The following is an 18,675-nucleotide window of genomic DNA, read 5'->3' on the forward strand; positions in this document are numbered from 1 at the left end:
GACCTAGGGAGTGGAAGTCACAGATGGTGGAGCAAAAAGACGAGCAGAGCCTGGGTCCTTGATACCATCTGCTTTAGTGAATTAATGTTACATAGCAAAATACTCTAAACTTAGGGGCTTACGACATCACTCATTATTTATTATCTTTATATTTCTTTGTTATTTTTCACAGTTCTTGCAGGTTGGGAATCCAGGATCCACATCAAGGGAGGTTCAGTCACATGGCTCCAAGTTGGTGCTGGCTGTAGGCTGGGGGCCTCAGTTCCTCTCTATATGTATCTCTCCACAGGACAACTTGAATGTCTCCTGATTGGTGGTTGCCATCCCCACAGTTAGAGATTCAAGAGAACAAGGCAGAAACTAAGTACAGGCAGACCTTGCTTTATTGCACCTGATTTTATTGCACTTCATAGATAATGTATTTTTCATGAATTGAAGGTTTATGGCAACCCTTCCTCAAGCAAGTCTATTGGAGCCATTTTCCTATAAGCCTTATTTCTAAACTAAGGTATGTTCTAGACATACTGCTATTGCACACTTAATAGACTACAATATAGTATAAACATGACTTTAATCTGCATTGGGAAGTCACAAAATCTGTGTGATTCACCTTTTTTTGCAATGCTCATTTTATTGATGTGGTCTGCAATGGAATCCTCGGTATTTCCAGGTCTGCCTATATCTTTATCACCTCGATTCTACCATCAAAGTCAGATCTGATTCAATGGGGGGAGGTGTCTACACAAGGGGGTGACAGGGAACAAGGATCACTGGAAGCTATGTACACTATGGAATGTCAGACCAGCCCTACCTGCAAACACCTTGAATGCCAAAGAGAAATACACTTCTATTTTGCCTAACTGAAATTAAGATTGTGATTAATATATCTATGAGTTCTTGGCACACAGTAGGTCCTCATTGGGCTTCCCTGGTGGCGCAGATGGTAAAGAATTCGCCTGCAGTGCAGGAGACCTGGGTTTGATCCCTGGGTTGGGACAGAGAAGGGAATGGCTATCCACTCCAGTATTCTTGCCTGGAGAATTCCATGGTCAGAGGAGGCTGGTGGGCTACAGTCCATGAGGTAACAGAAAGTTAGACACAACTGAGCAACTAACAGTTTCACTTTCAATTTTCAGGCTCTCATTAAATGCTGCTGCTAAGTCACCTCAGTCGTGTCTGACTCTGTGTGACCCCATAGAAGGCAGCCCACCAGGCTCCTCTGTCCCTGGGATTCTCCAGGCAAGAATACTGGAGTGGGTTGCCACTTCCTTCTCCAATGCATGAAAGTGAAAAGTGAAAGTGAAGTCACTCAGTAGTGTCTGGCTCCTCGAAACCCCATGGACCTCAGCCCACCAGGCTCCTCCGTCCATGGGATTTTCCAGGCAAGAGTACTGGAGTGGGTTGCCATTGCCTTCTCCAAGTCACTATGTGAAGTGAAGTCGCTCAGTCGTGTCTGACTCTTTGCGACCCCATGGACGGTAGCCTACCAGGCTCTGGGTCCATGGAATTTTCCAGGCATGAATACTGGAGTGGGCTGCCATTTCCTTCTCCACATTAAATGCTAACTACCATTAATCTCTTTTCCAAGTAGACTGAGTTGTAGGACTTTGTCCTTGTTTGTGTGTCCCCTTGTTTGCACACAAACACTTGTACCACCACCATCAAGGTCAAGGTTTGGTATAAAGTAGGTTTAGGAGGCTGTGTATTGGCCTTTTAACTCGTTCATTCATTCATACGATAAGCATTCACTATTACCCACAATGTCCGGGTTCTGGCCTAAGATTCTGGGGTAATTTCCCTGCCTGGAGAACTCATAGTCTAGTGGGAGAGGCAAGCACAGTGAGGCAGAAAACAACCCACTTCTCTGTCATCAGAGAAACTCAGATTAAGACAGCAAGTAGGATAATTCCAAGTGCCAGGGATGACATGGGGGAAAGTGGTCCCTTTGCCCCTGTTGGGCATGTGGACGGCAGCAGTCATCCTAGACTGCAGTCAGACAGCACTTAGGCTATGTGTAAACTCTCCACTTCCGGAATCCTCCCCCTGGGTGTACAGGCCAGAGAAACATGCACCGAGTCCAGGAGAGCCATGCACCAAAGTTTGTCATAGCTTTGTTCAGGGAGTTGGGAAGTGGAGTTAGCCACAGTGCCCATTAGTCAGAGAGTGGAGAAAGGAGGCATGGTGGACACATGCACGCCACAAATACTAAGCAGAAGGAAGAAGCAATGACTCCAGTTAGATTTCACGTGGAGCTTGGGGTCAAGTAAACAAAACAACCTAGAAACAGACCTATGAAAACTTCACATCTGTGTAAGTTTACTAACAGGAGGGCATGGCAACCCACCCCAGGATTCTTGCCTGGATAAACCCATGGTCAGAAGACCCTGGTGGGCTACAGTCCATCGGGTCACAAAGAGTGGGACAAGACTGAAGCACTTAGCATACATGCAATAACCCACTCACACAAATCAGCACCATATATTTGTATAAGGACACCCACATGTTCAAAGACATGCATCAAAAACATTAGAGTAAATACAGAATATCCAACACAATATTAGAGAAGGATGTTGGAGGACTGACACCACCCGACTTGGAGATTTACAATAAAGCTACAGTAATCAAGACCGTGTGGAGCACAGATATTCTCTTCAACCAATGGTGCTGGAACAATAGACATCAACATGCAGAAAGATGAATCTAGACACAGACCTTTCACCCCTTGCAAAAATTAACTCAGAATAGACCCTAGGCTGAAAAGTCAAACACAAAACTATAAAACTTCTGGAATATAATGGAGGAGAAAACTTAGATGACATCAGGTATGGTAATGACTTTTTAGATATGACACAATCCATGTAAGAAATAATTGAGAAGCTAGTCGTCACTAAGATTATAAACTTTGGGGGAAAAAAAGATTATAAACTTCTGCTATGCAAAAGACAATGCCATGAGAATAAGACAAACAACAGACTGGGAGAAAATATTTTGCAAAAGACACATCTGATAAAGGACTGTTACCCAAAATAATACAAAGAACTCAAAACTCAACAATGAGAAAGCAACCCTATTAAAAAATGAGCCAAAGACCTTAGCAAACACCTCACTAAAGAAGATGTACAGATGGCAAATAAGCATATGAAAAGGTGCTCTTCATCATACATCATAAGGGAATGTAAATTAAAATGACATCGCTACACACCTATGAGAGTGGCAAAAACCTGGAACACTGTCTACACCAAATGCTGATGAGAATGTGGAGCAATAGGAACTCTCATCTATTTCTGGTGGGAATGCAAAATACTACAACCACTTTGGAAGACAATTTGGCGGTTTCTCATAAAATTAAACATACTCTTATCATCTGATCCAGCAGTTGTTCTCCTTGGTATTTCCCCAAAGGAACTGAACATTTATATCCACCCAAAACCTGCACACAGATGTTTATAGCAACCTGATTGTTAATTGCAAAAACCTGGCAGCAACCAAGATATCCTTCAGTAGGTAACTGGATAAATAAATTATGGTCCATCTAGACAATGGAATATTATTCAGTGCTTCAAATAATGAGCTATCAAGCCATGAAATGATATGGAGGAACATTAAGTACATTCTGTTAAGTGAAAGAAGTAGATCTGAAAAGGCTGCTGCTGCTGCTAAGTTGCTTCAGTCGTGTCCGACTCTGTGCGACCCGATAGACGGCAGCCCACCAGGCTCCCCCGTCCCTGGGATTCTCCAGGCAAGAACACTGGAGTGGGTTGCCATTTCCTTCTCCAATGCATGAAAGTGAAAAATGAAAGTGAAGTCGCTCAGTCGTTTCCGACTCTTAGCGACCCCATGGTCTGCAGCCTACCAGGCTCCTCTGTCCATGGGATTTTCCAGGCAAGAGTACTGGAGTGGGGTGCCATTGCCTTCTCCATCTGAAAAGGCTACATACTATCTAATTCCAACTACATGACATTCTGGTAAAGTTTAAAACTATGGAGACAATAACAAGATCAGTGGTTGCAGGCATTGTGGGTAGATGAACAAACAGAACACAGAGGAATGTTAGGGTAGTAAAAATACTCTGTATGCTACTATAATCATGGATATGGGTCAGCATACGTTTATCCAAAGCCATAGAATGTACAACACCAAGAGGGAAACTAAGGTAAACTATGGATTCTGGGTGACCATGATATGTCAATGGAGGTTTAACAACTATAACAGATGTACCACTCTCCTGGAAGTGTTGATGACAGGGAGGCTATTTACTTGTGGGGACAAGGAGTCTATGGGAAATCTCTGAATTTCTCAAGTTTGTTTAAACCTAAAATTGCCCTTAAAAAATTGTCTTTAAAAACATAGAGTGGGGACTTTCCTGGTGTGTGTGCTTAGTCGTTCAGTTGTATCCAACTCTTTGAGACCCAGCCTCCTCTTGCAGCCACCAGGCTCCTCTATCCATGGGATTCTCTAGGCAAGAATACTGGAGTGGGTAGCCATTCTCTTCTCCAGGAGACCTTCCAGACCCAGGGATCGAACCTGGGTCTCCTGCATTGCAGGCAGCTTCTTTACTGTCTGGTCTAGTTGTTAAGAATCCGCCTGTCAATGCAGGAGACACGGGTTCAATCCCTGGTCCAGAAGATTCCACCTGTCTTGGAGCAACTAAGCCAGTGTGCCACAACTACTGAAACCCACACACCCTAGAACCTGTGCTCTGCAACAAGAGAAGTCCCGGCTCACCACCACTGGAGAAAGCCTGCATGCAGCAATGAAGACCCAGTGCAGCCAAAAATAAATAAATGTATTAAAAGAAAAGAATTTTTAAATAGGGTGGTTGCCATGTAGGGGGATTCCCTGATAGCTCAGTTGGTAAAGAATCTTCCTGCGATGCAGGAGACCCCAGTTCAATTCCTGGGTCGGGAAGATCTGCTAGAGAAGGGCTAGGCTACCCATTCTAGTGTTCTTGGGCTTCCCTTGTGGTTCAGCTGGTAAAGAATCCATCTGCAATGCGGGAGACCTGAGTTAGATCCCTGAGTTGGGAAGATCCCCTGGAGAAAGGAATAGCTACCCACTCCAGTATTCTGGCCTGGAGAATTCCATGGACTGTATAGTCCATGGGATTGCAAAGAGTTGGATACAACTGAGCCATGTAGGGAGAGGGAAAGGGAGTGGGGAATCAGGGAGAGAAGTCAAAACACGGTATATCAACACAGGACTTTGCATCAAGGTGGAGAAGGAGCCACAAAGGGGGCTCCACTGAGAAGCTCCACTGAACTTTGATAGAGCAGGAGAGCTGCCTGGTCAGACCCAAAGGAGTGGGCACTCCAAAAGAGGTGGTCAGACGGGTAAAGCTGGGGCTGCAGAGGAGCTGCAAGTGTTTCAGATGACTGAAGTTAGGGTGCCGTGGTTGGGAAGGCAGGGGCCATCTGTGGTCCTCTCAGCCTGGAAGACCCTCCTCCTCTAACCTGGCAGGCCTCAGCCCTCACACGCCCCTGGGATGCCTAAGCTGTGTGGTTGAGGAAGACTGAGCTGAGCTCCCCTGCTGGCCCCTGTAAGACGTTGTTGTTTAGTCGCTCAGTTGCGTCCTACTCTTTGTGACTCCATGGACTCTACCCGCCAGGCTCCTCTGTCCAGGAGATTTTCCAGGCAAGAATAGTGGAGTGGGTTACCATTTCCTTCTCCAGAGGATCTTCTTGACCCAGAGATAAAACCAGAGTCTCCTGCTTGGCAGGTGGATTCTTTACCACTCTGCCACCTTGGCAAGACCCGTTTTCCCTCTTGGAACTTCAGTTTCTTCACCTGTAATGTAGGAATAACAATACCTACCTCAGAAGGTTGTGATGGGCAAAGTACAAAATATAAAGTCCCTGCTGTAAGAAGCTTTCAGTAAGTTTCCTATATACAAACCTTCAAGCTGCAAACTTCCAAAGATGCAAACGTGCATTCCATCAACATCAGGTGTGAATGAAACTGCAGCTTGCCCTCCGTCTCCTATTGCTGACAATCCTTCAGCTCTACCGTCTCCCACCTCCTCTCCCTCCCGTAACTCTTCTTGCCATTCACTCGACACCAGCCTCTGTATGCCAGCTGCTGTACCGTACTACTGTACTTTTCAAGGTACTGTACTGTAAGATTAAAAATATTTTATTTATTTTTTAAAGTATGATTTGTGTGAAAATTATTATAAACCTATTAAAGTACAGTACTATATAGCCAATTGTGTTAGTCAGGTACCTCAGCTAACTTTGTTGGACTTATGAACAAATTGGACTTTTGAACACCCTCTAGGGCTGGAACTCATTCATAAGCAGGGGACTTATCTTCCTGATGAAGACAGACAGCTGGCAGACAAGTAAATATGTGGTGTGTTTGCTGCTGTATTCCCAGTACCCAGAATCACGCCTGACACAGAGTAGGTACTCAATTAATGTTTGTGGATGAATGAATAAATGAATGAGTGAAAGAAATGATAAATACTCTGGAAAAAAATAAAACAGGGGAAGGGGAGAGGGAGAGCCAGAGAGGTGCTGGCGGGTAGGGAAGGCCTACCTGAGGAGATGAGATTTGAGGGAAGATGGGGAGGAAGGAACGGAACTAGCATTGGGAATATTTGGGGACAGTTGGCGCCTGGCGGAAGTGTGCTCCAGGGATAGCAAGAAGCCCCGTGTGGCTGGAGCAGGTTGAGGAACAGAAGAGGGGAGGGGCTGAAAGCCTAGTGTGGGTGGGCTGAGAATGTGGCAGGAGCCCCCTCCCCCTCCTAGGAAAAAGGCCTAAGAGAGTCCAAGCTGCTCAGTGACTTCCTAGGGAGAATGCTCCTTGGCAGGGCCCAGCCCCTGACACGGCTAACGGCTAGCACCAACCACTGCTCTCAGGTGCTGTGCATTCCGTGTGCCAGGCCCCAGCTTTACTGGCATCAACTCGGGGAACAACCACCAAAAGCTCTAGGAATGTGGAGGTGGTAGTTTACTTGCTCAGTCCTGTCCAACTCTTGCCACCCCATGGACTGTAGCACGCCAGACTCTGTCCATGGAATCCTCCAGGTGAGAGTACTGGAGTGGGTAGCCGTTTCCTTCTCCAGGGGATCTTCCTGACCCGGGGATCGAACCCAGATCTTCTGCAGTGCATGCAGATTCTTTACCGACTGAGCCATCAGGGAAGCCCTAGGAATAAGTACTATTATTACTCCTCCGTTTTCAAAGCAGGAAGCTGAGACTCCAAGAGGCAGCTAACCTTGGGCCGGAACTGGGTCTCTCTGATGCCAGGCCCTGGCTTGCACCGTCCACATTGTCCTGGAATTCTTTGTTTACAGCTTGCCTTCCCCTCTGGGCTGCAGAAGGCCTTGAGTCTCATTCATGGTTTTATTTTACTCCCAGGGTCCCCTGTGTCAAAACCTGCCTGAGGAGCAAATGAATGAATACGCCTTCCAAGGAAGCCCCCCTCCCCGCCTTCCGGGCCCAGTTCACGCCCTATTTGGCTCCTCCGGGTCGTGCTGGAAGGGGAGGGGGCTGGACAGAGGAATCTCAAGCTGCCTGAGGGTCCAGAGCAGAAGAGAGGGGGAGAAGGTGGGGGGGAAGCGAAAGTGAAGGGAGCGGGAGCCCCTGTGAGGAGGCGCAGACAGGGAAGGAAATCTCCCGGTAATAATTCATCGGCTCAGGAAGCAGCAGCCTGGCCTGGGGCTGTGTGTGGGGCTGGCCCTGCAGGGAGGGGGCCGAGCAGACTCCTTCTCCTCCTCTCCAAAGCCCAGCCTGGCTGGGGTCATGGTCAAATGAGGTGGGGGAAAGCCAGGTGTGGGAACAGACCTTCCCGAAGACCCTAGGGCCTGAAGACTTCAGGGACTGCTCTCCCAGCGGCCAAGGAAAACCCTCCAGCTCCCTGCCTCTCCCCCATTCTGGCCTGGGTCTGGAGAGCCAGGAAAGCACAGCATGGCAGAGCTGAGAGGTATCGTCCAGAGAACTGATGCCCAGAAGGAAGATGGAGCCTAAACGTACCTAGAGCTCCTCTGACTTCACTCCCTGGGCTCTCTCTGCTTCACGGGCTGCCATGTGGGCCAAAGAGAAAGTTATTGTCAAGGCCAAGTGAATCCAGGTTAGGCCAGCCCCACAGAAGGGAGCTGGGAAAGGGACGTGAGCAACCTGGGGACCCCAGCAACCATCATCATTTCAGTAATTCTTCCCAGAGCCTCTGAGGAAAAGGACGTGTCAGAAATCTGGCTGAACAATCTAAGGTTTCCAGAAGGAAGGAAGGCAACAAGGGAAGATAGTTCCTCCCACCCACTCTCTCTGTAAGCGCCTGTGTTTTGAGGGGGTGGTGTTGGCACTTCAAGCAGAAGGAAAGGGGAGGGTGTGGATTGGGAGCCAGGGGGGCTGCAGCAGCCATACAGGATGGGACTGTGGAGAGTGAGGGAGAGAAGTTCTCCTTGTATTGGGGGTGGAGACAGAACAGGGGTGATCATGAAGACAAGCAGGCTAGGGCCAGTGCTCTCACTCACTCTGAAGGACAGAGCTCTCTTCTGTCAATCAGGGGCACTCCCCCACAACTTCAGCAGAGAACAGTAACCATCAGTAGAGCACGCAGCCTTGTGTCTGGCACAACCATTTTGGTGGTAGAACCTCAACCAAAACGCCAACTCTGTGAAAGCCAAGAATTCGTTTTGTTCACATTTCTCTTCTCACCTAAAACCATGCCTGGCACAGCCGGGACCCAGAAAGTATTTGTTGAATGAATAATGAATAAAGCTACTGGCGTTTGTGTGTTTCGTTTTCGTTTTCTCTCTCTCTCTCACCGCCTCTCCCTTCTAAGTTTGTTGTCAGGGACGTGACACCACTGAGTCCTTATTTGGAAAGATTATTAGTGTTTCTCCGATTGTTCTCCGTGGACACCACCATCCTGTAGAGAATGCAGATTCCTGGGTCTGCTGAATCAGATTGGGAGGAATCTGGGCATTTATCAAGTTAAAAGATCCCCCCTCCCTTATTTGACAACACGTGAGTTGCAGCATCAAAACAGCGGAATTTGAGGGCAGAAAAACCCGAGTTGGTTTCCCTGCAACCCTCTTTCCAAACAAGGAATTGAAGCCAAGAGAGAAGGGATCTGCTCGCAGTCTCCGGGCGGTCTAGGCTGAAGATGAGCCTGGATCTAGGTACAGTCCATCCCACCCTCGCCGACCCCCACGTTTACCCAGCTCGCCAGCGGGGACCTGGAGCCTTCAGGGCGGGCCACCAGCTCGCGGGCCGCTTTCAACCTGGGGGACGGGGGCGGTGGGCGCCTAGCCATTGGCCGGGCGGCGGCGGGAGCCTCCCCATTGGCCGGGGCGGTGCCCCCCCGCCCCGGCCGGGGCGGCCTCCGGACTGGCCCCTCCCTCGGCTATAAGGCTGCGGCCGGAGGGGCCGTGGGAGCGCGCGGGAGCGCACGGCGGGGCGCGGCAGACGCCAGGACGCTGCTCATCCAGGGGGAACGCTGCTCATCCAGGGACGAGGCCGGGTGCCCATGGCGTTCGCACTGCTGCGCCCCGTCGGCGCGCACGTGCTGTACCCGGACGTGCGGCTGTTGAGCGAGGACGAGGAGAACCGGAGCGAGAGCGACGCCTCCGATCAGTCGTTCGGCTGCTGCGAGGGCCTGGAGGCGGCACGGCGCGGCCCGGGCCCCGGGGGCGGGCGGCGGGCGGCGGGCAGCGCGGGCCCGGTGGTGGTGGTGCGACAGCGCCAGGCGGCCAACGCGCGGGAGCGGGACCGCACGCAGAGCGTGAACACGGCCTTCACGGCGCTGCGCACGCTCATCCCCACCGAGCCGGTGGACCGCAAGCTGTCCAAGATCGAGACGCTGCGCCTGGCGTCCAGCTACATCGCACATCTGGCCAACGTGCTGCTGCTGGGCGACGCGGCCGACGACGGGCAGCCGTGCTTCCGAGCTGCGGGCAGTGCCAAGAGCGCGGTCTCCGCCGCCCCCGAAGGCGGCCGCCAGCCACGCTCCATCTGCACCTTCTGCCTCAGCAACCAGCGAAAGGGGGTGAGTGCGCGCCGCGCTCCAGCACTGCGACCGTGGGGTCAGGGAACTGGCCCCTTAGGTAGCAAGAGAGAGGCAGAGACCCCAGTGAAGAGAGAGGGGAAGCAACACCGAGTCGTCGGGGGTGCGGCCCTCCAAGCCCAGGGTTTGGTGTGGAGCACAGCAGTTCACAGTGTCCCCCAAACGCGGGGTGCAGAGAAGCCCGGCGCTCAGGCGTGCTTTAGAGGATGGAGATTGCTCCTCCAGGGACACTCCCTCCAACTAGAGGTCTGCTGGGAAGAGCGCTTGGGGAGATCATAACAAAGGCATCGTTTATTGGGCTCTACCTACGTAGGGGCGCCTTCGTGGTCTTTCTTTTTACCTTCGCAGGACCCCATCAGGCAGGTAGCTTTGCTGGTTTCATCACTGATGAGGATCTGAGGCTCAGGGGTGCCCTCATCACCCAGCTCGGAAGCCAGAATGCAGGCTCCGGGTCTGCTGGGTGTGTGTGACCTGAACTGCCCTTTTTGTTAAAGATTTTTCCTGCATCCTGAGACTGACCCAGGGACAGGGGGCTAGAAGAAAAGGGGACGCACACCCCCAGTCAAGAGCCCGAGGTACCCAGCTCATGAGCAGTAAGCATGAATGAGGGGGTCCCCTGAGGATACCCACCCCTTAAAGAGATGCAGTGTCCAGGAAAAGCACTGTTGAGTCATTGGGGCAGAGCTTGAGGTAGGCTTCTGTGGTCTGCCCTAGGTAAGGATGGGTACCAGGCTGGTAGGGACTGGGTAAGGGTGAGCAGCTGCAGAGGTCGCTGAGGGGCACTTGTGGCGGAAAGCTGGTCCATCTCTGCACCAGTCCCAGGGAGCCTGCTTTACCCCTAGCCTTTCCCTTTCTGGCCTGGGCTTTTCTTAGTGTAAGGAGTGTTGTCTGTGTGACAGCTTTGCATCCCAGCAGCTTCCATTTGCAGCTGCAGAAACTGAGGCTGAGAGAGTCCCTGACCGGCCCATGGCCTTTTGGAAAGTGACAGGGCATTGGGGGCACAGGGAACTCTGCTCAGAATTCTGTAATAACTTAAATGGGAAAAGAATTTGAAAAATGATTGTTGTTCTTCAGTCGCTCAGTTGTGTCCGACTCTTTTCTACCCAACGGACTGCAGTGCGCCAGGCTTCCTTGTCCTTCACCAGCTCCCAGAGTTTGCTCAAGTTCATGTCCGTTGAGTTGTTGATGCCAACTGACCATCTCGTCCTCTGTCGTCCCCTTCTCCTAAAAAAGGATAGATACATGTATATGTATAACTGAATCACTTTGCTGTACACCTGAAGCTAACACAACGTTGTTGATTAACTCTAATATAAAATAAAATTTTTTTTAAAAAGCATGGGGGATTGGAGCCAGGCCTCTGGGTCCCCCAGTCTTTGGTTCTCAAAGCTGCCCCAGCTCCTCTCTTCACTCTGTTTGAGGAAAGCCCCTGTGTCCTAGCCTCAGACCACCCCCTTCCAGCTCATCAGACTCCCGCCCTGGCCTCTCACCCTGATGGCTGCCTCTGTTTCCCTAAGTCAGTCTTGGTAGGCTCAGACTTGAACTCTCTCCAGGGTCCCTGTTACTCCCAGCTGTGGGCCCTTGTCTGTGCTCCAGGCTGGACTGAGAAGCTAGGGTGGGCCTGCGGGCAATCCAGCCCAGGCTGTGAAGGGCTGACTGGGCCCTCAGCGATATTCCCTGACTGCCTTTCACCCATTCACTCAGTTCAGCAAACCTCAGCTACCTGACAGCTGCTTTCCGTTGGCTCTGAGAACATTCCCAGAGAAGCAGGTTGTAGGTGCCGATGTACTGCAGTCAGAAACTCCCAGTGTGGTGTCAGGGCAGGGCTGGAGGTGAAAAGAGGGATGCTATGGTCTGATGGGGGTGCACAGAGGGACTGTCAGGGCCAGAGGAAGCCCCTGGCCCAGGGGCTAAGTCCCTGATGATGTTGGAGGATGGAGGCGGGCAGGTTGAAGGGTAGGGGAAGGTGTTCTAGGAGCAAGACACAGCTAGAGCTGGCGTCAGAAACCATGACCTAAAGAAGGGAAGACCTTGAAAGTGGCACCACACAAAGAGGAGGCGAAGACAGGCCAGTGACAGCAGTGTCGGCAGTCTTGATGAGCACTGATCTCTCGTGCTAACCGCCCTCCGTGTGTTACCATTAAAATCCCCCAGCAGGGACTTCCCTGGAGGTCCAGTGGTTAAGATTCTGAGTTTCCAATGCAGGAAACACAGGTTCCATCCCTGGTCGGGGAACTAAGATCCCACATGTTGCATGGTGCAGAAAAGAAAAAAAAAAAGATAAAAACCCTCAATAGCTGGGGAAGAAGGTGCTCTGGTTATCCCTACCTGTTTAGAAATAGCATCACTAGTTCAGAGACACTGCCCATGAAGAAGCCAGGATTCAAACTCAGGCCTGCTCGATTGGGAAATAGGAAAGGTTAGTGTGGGAAGGCCTGGTAACAGCAGGTAGCCTGGGGGCTTCTCTGCTGGTCTCACGGCCTCGCCTGGATCTGGCTCCTTCCCTGGGATCTGTCTACAGGACCTAGAACCCAGCCAAATTTGGCTATAGAAGCCATGCTCTCAAGTCCACAGACTCCTCTGGGAGTAGGCAGAAGGGGCGATACTGGCCGGCTCTGGCTCCTCAAAGACTTGAGGACTCAACTGGAAGAAAACTGGCTGTCTTGGGGAGACCATGGGAGCCTTCTGGAGAGCTCTAAAGCCCTGGACCCTATCCCTTCACTCCGAGCTACCGCCTTGCCCCAAGCTGGCTGGTCAGGGGTTGGGGTCACCATGGAGATAGCTCCCTGCCGCATCTTGTTTAAGGAGGGTTAGGTGTGGCCCTCTGTGGTAGAAATAGCAAGGGGAGGTAGGGGGTTCTTTTCTCTGCCCTGTTTTCCCTTTTGTCACCTGAAGGTAGGGGTCACATAAGATCATCTTATAAAGCCTTCCCCACTTGGGGTACCAGCCCAGGAGTCGTGGAGCAAGGAGATGCCATCATCAGGTGATGCTGATGCTAATACTTGTGAATGTTCGTTGAACACTTGCTATGTTCCTGACTCTGCTAAGGGCTTTACCTGTGTTAATGTGTATAATCCTCATGGTAACTACACGTGGGGAAACCAAGGCTTCATTAGCTGAAGTCACTTGCCCAAGGTCTGACAGGTAGTCCAAGATAGAGCTGGGGTTGAAGCCCAGGTCTGCTTTGCTCTAACCACCTACTAACTACAGTGCTTCCCAGAGCCCTTGGCACTCAGGGGCAAAGGGACAAAGAATCTGGGGCCTAGTCAAGGCCTCTTCTAAATGTGTTTGGCAGTTTATAAGCCTCTTTCGCAGCTGCACTTGCGTTTGATTGCACCCCTGTGGGGGCAAGTAGAATCATTTTGTCCCCATTTCATAGATGGAGAGATTGAGGTTCAGGGAGGTGAACAGTCTCAGCATTCTCAGGGGAATGCCAGTCTCACGATGACTGCCAGATGTGGGGTAGAGGCAGCTCTCCTGACCCTGAAAAGGTGGGAAGCTGGTTTTCTATGCTCCAACCTCAACCCGACCCCCACCCCCACCTCCATCCGCCCTTCTCAGCCACGGCTGCCAGAGTTTGTCTGAGAAGCCCAAGCCCCAGGCTCTGCTGGGACTGTGGCCTCAGCCCTCAAAATAGCCTTGCCTGTGAATGAACACGCTGTCCCTGGGCCCAGAGAGCCTCAAGGGAGGCTGGGCTCGCATCTGGATGGATCTGCCCCAACCTGGGCCCAGGAGTGGAGGGGGGCAGGGGCAGAGCTCCCAGATGGTCAGCTATTTCTCTAGATGGCTGAGAAAAAGGCTGGTCCCGTCATCCCCTAGTCAGGCTCAGGAATGAGCGTTTACAGTGGGATTTCAGACCCCACCATGTCCTGGAAACCAGACAGACTGTGGACAACATGGATTTTCTAGCCCAGCCCTTTTTACCAACTGGCTGGGTGCCTCTGAGCCATTCATGCAATGCTGGAGGACGCAAAAGAGGGGGTGCTCTGATGTCTGTGACTTCGCTGGTTTACAGTGAGGCTGAAACCCTGGAGTCAGACTTCAGAATAGCGGGGAGAGACTGTCCCTGCCGCGTGAGGGAAACAGGTGGCCTCCAGGCCTGCCACCATTAGCTCATCTTCCAGTGGACACCCCTGATCCAAGCAGCATTGGTTGGTAACTGCTCCATGCCAGTTCCCAGGCTGGAACTGGGGCTACAGAGTGAAGGACTTTCCCCAGCCACCCCACTGAGTTCCCAGCCTGATGGGAGAACAGAGAGATCCCATATTCCCCTTCTGGGTTTTATCCTGGCCCCAGAAAGGCAAGGACTGCCAGGCAATTGCAGGAACAGAGAAATCTTCCCAGGACAGGACCAGAGTGCATATTCCTGGGAACACCTTGAATGAAGGCAGGGAGGCCAGAATTCCAGAATCTACTTTTGAGGCTGATGAGGAGGCCACTGAGTCCCCAGCCCGGGCAGTAGGAGAACCACTGTGGAATGTGTTATGCCTTTGAGTGTAAAATTGTATGACTTGACCTATATTGGATTTTTTTAAGCAACAGATTACATGGGAAAGAAATGAAAAAGGTAAAAAAGTATACAGAGTTTTTTAAAAAGCCTCCCTCCCATCCTGTCTCCTTATCACACTCTTCTTCTCTGAGGAAACCATTAGCAGTTTCCCATGTACCCTTCTCTCTGGACATCTCAGCACACAGGAGCACGCACTGAGTCCTTGATCTTGTCTTTAAATGATGTTATTGCAGCATCATCCCCTGTTAGTCCATATAGTGTCTTCTGCGTTCTGCTTCATGAACTTGATTGTGTGGCTAAGTGATGTGTTTATCAAGTCCCCTATTGCTGGGCACAGAGATTAGTTCCAGTGTTCAAGGAGAGCCAGTTGAACCCCCTAATACCTCTTTTTTCCCTTCCCACAGGGAAGCCGTCGTGACCTGGGGGGCAGCTGCTTGAAGGTGAGGGGGGTAGCCCCACTCCGAGTGCCACGGAGATGAGCCCGGATCCCTGTTTCATTTGCTCCAAGCAGGACCCTGAGAAGAAGGCCAGAGGCCAGCCACTGGGTGAAAAGGGGAGAAGACCCCAGGAGCCAAACCTGGGTCCCTTCTTTGTGTAGGGACCAGAGGACAATGACCTGGGCCCACGTCCCTCAGAGCAGGCCCCCGGGACATCTCCGCCCCACCCTGGAGAGCCGTGAGGACCCGTCCAGCCGGCCCCAGCCCTGGCTGGTCAGAGACAAGGCAGATCTTTTGGAAAAACATAGACTGTTGGTGACAGGATGTGTGCGTGTCTATGGATGAGTGTGGGTGTATGTGTGAGAGAGAGAATTGATGGGTTTAAAATAAAAGGTATTTTTAAGTAAAAGATGTTCCCAGCTGCAGAAGGGAGGGGCCTAGGGACATCAGAGGTCAGAGGTGGCGCTTCTCCTGGACCTTGGAAGAGACACAGGTGTCACAGGGGCCGCCCTGTGCCCTGGAGGGGGTGGGGCTGAAGGAAGATAGGGGTCTCCCTCTCCAGAAATCGAGAGAACCAGTCTTTCATCGCTGTCTTCTTGAACAACTGTTGGGTATCTGGTGTGGCTGGTAAAAGAAAAATCTTAATTTTATTTATTTTTGAATGAGGCATGTATTCATCCATGTGGTTCACGATTCAAAAGGTACAGAGGGGTATGTGGTAAAAAAAAGCCTCCCTCCCTCCTGTCCTCCGGCCACAGCTCTCCCGCCGCAGACAGGCTCAGCCACTGGCTTTGTGTGACTTCTCTATTGTGTGTGAATAACCAAGCAAATACAGGAATACTCACGTATGCTTTCTTCCACCCTTTACACAGACAGTAGCCCCTTGTTACCTTCTTTCTTCTCCGTGCATTTTTTTTTTTTTTCCTCTTAATCTAGTTTGGCTCTTATCCCAAGTCAGTACATAAAGGTAAAGGGTTCTCTTCCTTTCTGTAGTAGCTGTTTGTTCCATCTTATGAACGAACCATACTTTAATCCATCCCTTATCCATGTCTTTACAAACAGGGTTGGGAAGGCATGTGGTTTTCCACATGTGCAAATGAGTGTGTGCTAACAGAGGGTACTCTTACCCATGTTGTAACTGAGATGATTTGAAGAAATAATGACACCCAAAGGCGCATGGCTGGAGCATGGCAGGTTAATGATGTGAGGTCTGTCCACCTGTAAAGCCCAAAGTGAGCTCCTTCCCCTGCCCTGGAGATGCCCCAGTCGGGGTGCCAGCCCCTGTGACCCTTGTTATCCTCCCAGCAGCCCTGGGATATGGTGTTTCCCCATCTCACAGGTCCAGCCGAGAGGGTGATGGGAACGGCTGGTCAGTGCAGCCATTCTTGGCTCTCTCTGTGGGGCTCTGTCCCTGTGGGTCCAGGATCAGAGAAGCTGGGGAAGCTGGAGGCAGGGAACAAGGAGAAGGGCCAGGAGAGACGGCAGAGCCAGGCAGCCACCCTTTCCTCCAGGTACTTTCGTATGCCTATTTTTAAATTTATTTTTTTTTAACAGACACTTTTTACCAGCTGAAGCCTGGTTCCAGATTCCATGCCGTACCCACTCTGTCACACCCTGTATTTGGCCCTCAGTCAGAGCCTGAAATGGGGCTGCCCATTTTGCAGATCAGCAAACAGTCCCCCTTTGGGAGCTAATTAGGAAAGCACATTGTACATCCCACACCTACTCAGGTCCAGGCAGCCCCTCGCAAAGCCACGGGAAAAGGACTGTGACTTTGTCAATGGCAGGAAACCTGGGAGTGAGGACAGAGCAGATAGTTGGATGCTCCGGGCTAGCGGCCCACTTCTGCCACCAGATTTGCTGGGCGACCCCAGAGAAGGTGCGTGACCCCTCCCAGTCTCCCTAGCCTAATCCCTAACCAGCAAGAACAGCTGAGACAGAATAATAATTATTTGTTTTGCCTTGTTAAATAGTTTTTATTATGCCATTTATGCATTGGGTAAACAAAGCCAGTTGTATCCAGTAGATGCAGTGAAAAGTATGTACCTCCCTCAGGCTCCTCCGCAAAGGCAACTGCTATTAGCAGTTTCCTGTGTGTCCTTCCAGAAATGCTCTTTACTGATTACTGGTTCTGAAAAAGTATTTATAGATGTCTCTGCTTATGTATTCATTGTGTGTGTGTGTGTATATATATATATATATATACACATACTCAAATACTGCAGGATCTTAGAAATATCACCCATCCCAAAGACAACCACTGTTAACACTATAATAATCCTGCAGAGTTTTTGTAAAACACATACGCTTAAATAATCATTTACAACATACTAAGTTAAAACTTTTATCAAAGTGTAACATAAGTGCAGGACGGTCCATGTGCCATTAAGTATACTTTCACAGGCTGAGCATACCTGCGCACCCAGCATGCAGAGCAAGAAATGCGATTAGCATCATCCTAGGAGCCCCTCACGCACACCTCCTCATACTGGGTTGCTTCCATTGTATTCCCCTTGAAATAGACAATGCACTTACAGAGCTCACACTTCAGAAGACACAGAATAAACCGACGAGTCTCCTCTCCCAGCCACTCGCTTCCGGTTCTCAGAGGCAATTCTGTTAACCAGAGCTTAGGGATTCTTATAGAAATAGTCTTTGTAGATACAGGCATATCACATGTATCTTGTTTTTCCACATGAGAGGTGACATTTCACACACTGATATGCACTTGTGTGTTTTTTTTTTCCCCTAAACAATACATCTTGGACACGCTTCAGTGTTGAAAGAGCTGCTTCATGCTTTTTTGCTGCCTCATGCTTTTCTGCAGCTGCATAGTGCTCCATTCTGCACATTTTGTTGCTGTTGTCTTCCCTGGGCCTCATTCCTGGGTAGTGGACGGTTAACATCTTGGGGCCCATGTAAGCTACAAGGCCAGCACAACACACCTGACTTGGGAGAGGCACGGCTGTGGACCAGTATCTCTGGGAGCCGCTTGCCAAACATCCCTGCCCCCAACACACACGCTTTCTGCCTTTAGGATGGGACAGCCCAGCCATTCCATGTTGCCTGAGTGAGGGCTTACTCAGGGCTAGAGGAGTTAAAGGAGTTCAGGGAGGAGAAACCCAGGGCTGAGGCAGGTGGGATGAGCAACTTCATCCAGGCCACCTGGGACCCTGAAGGGGACACCTAAATATCAGTTCGCACCCTCCACCCAAACCTTCTTAGCCACAAGGAGCATCAGCACAAAAAGGATCTCAGAGTGCATCGTTTCATCATGAGAAGTTGAGCCCATACAGATGAAGCAAACTGCCCGAGGTCCCCTAGCTAGTCCCTGGCTCTGCTGAGCCACTAGGAGCCCAAGTCTTCCTGCCTGCCGTTCAGGACGCTCTTCTCTAATTCCTCAGTTGCAAGTTGGAAAGCCTCAGAGGCCACCCACGGCAATGGAGAAACAGAGAGGGACAGCAAAGGGCCAGAGCTGCGCAGCTTCTGGAGCTGAGAATGCAAACTCCCTCTGTCTAGCTCAGGGCTCCTCCACCACTTTTAGTTCCCCTCAGTGGCCCAGACCACTTCCATTTTATGATGCTCCCATTAGATTTAAAAAAATACACACACTACAGAATGGAATCCCCCAAACTAGCATATTCAGCAAGTTAACTTATTAAGCAACCATATACAATCACAAGAATGATGAATTATCATGAGAACTTAGAAGATTTACAA

At 50.5% G+C, this 18,675-nt stretch overlaps 1 protein-coding gene across 1 annotated transcript; it reads left to right on the forward strand.

The window, feature by feature from the left end:
• Positions 1–9,381: 9,381 nt before the first annotated feature.
• TCF15 (transcription factor 15) lies at positions 9,382–15,364 on the forward strand. Its single transcript, NM_001081721.2, has 2 exons — positions 9,382–9,990; positions 14,923–15,364. The coding sequence occupies exons 1-2, from the start codon at positions 9,472–9,474 to the stop codon at positions 14,995–14,997; spliced, it is 594 nt and encodes a 197-aa protein (NP_001075190.1). The 5' UTR covers positions 9,382–9,471; the 3' UTR covers positions 14,998–15,364.
• The last annotated feature ends 3,311 nt before the right edge of the window (positions 15,365–18,675 follow it).

The sequence above is a fragment of the Bos taurus genome, chromosome 13 (genome assembly GCF_002263795.3).
Source record: "Bos taurus isolate L1 Dominette 01449 registration number 42190680 breed Hereford chromosome 13, ARS-UCD2.0, whole genome shotgun sequence".
Lineage (NCBI taxonomy): Eukaryota > Metazoa > Chordata > Mammalia > Artiodactyla > Bovidae > Bos > Bos taurus.

What these genes read in the sequence shown, in the direction of transcription:
- TCF15 (NM_001081721.2), top strand. Translation starts at nt 9,472, where the DNA reads ATGGCGTTCGCACTGCTGCGCCCCGTCGGCGCGCACGTGCTGTACCCG. An exon ending in TCAGCAACCAGCGAAAGGGG is followed by an intron (nt 9,991 to 14,922) that starts GTGAGTGCGCGC and finishes CCCTTCCCACAG; the next exon opens with GGAAGCCGTCGTGACCTGGG.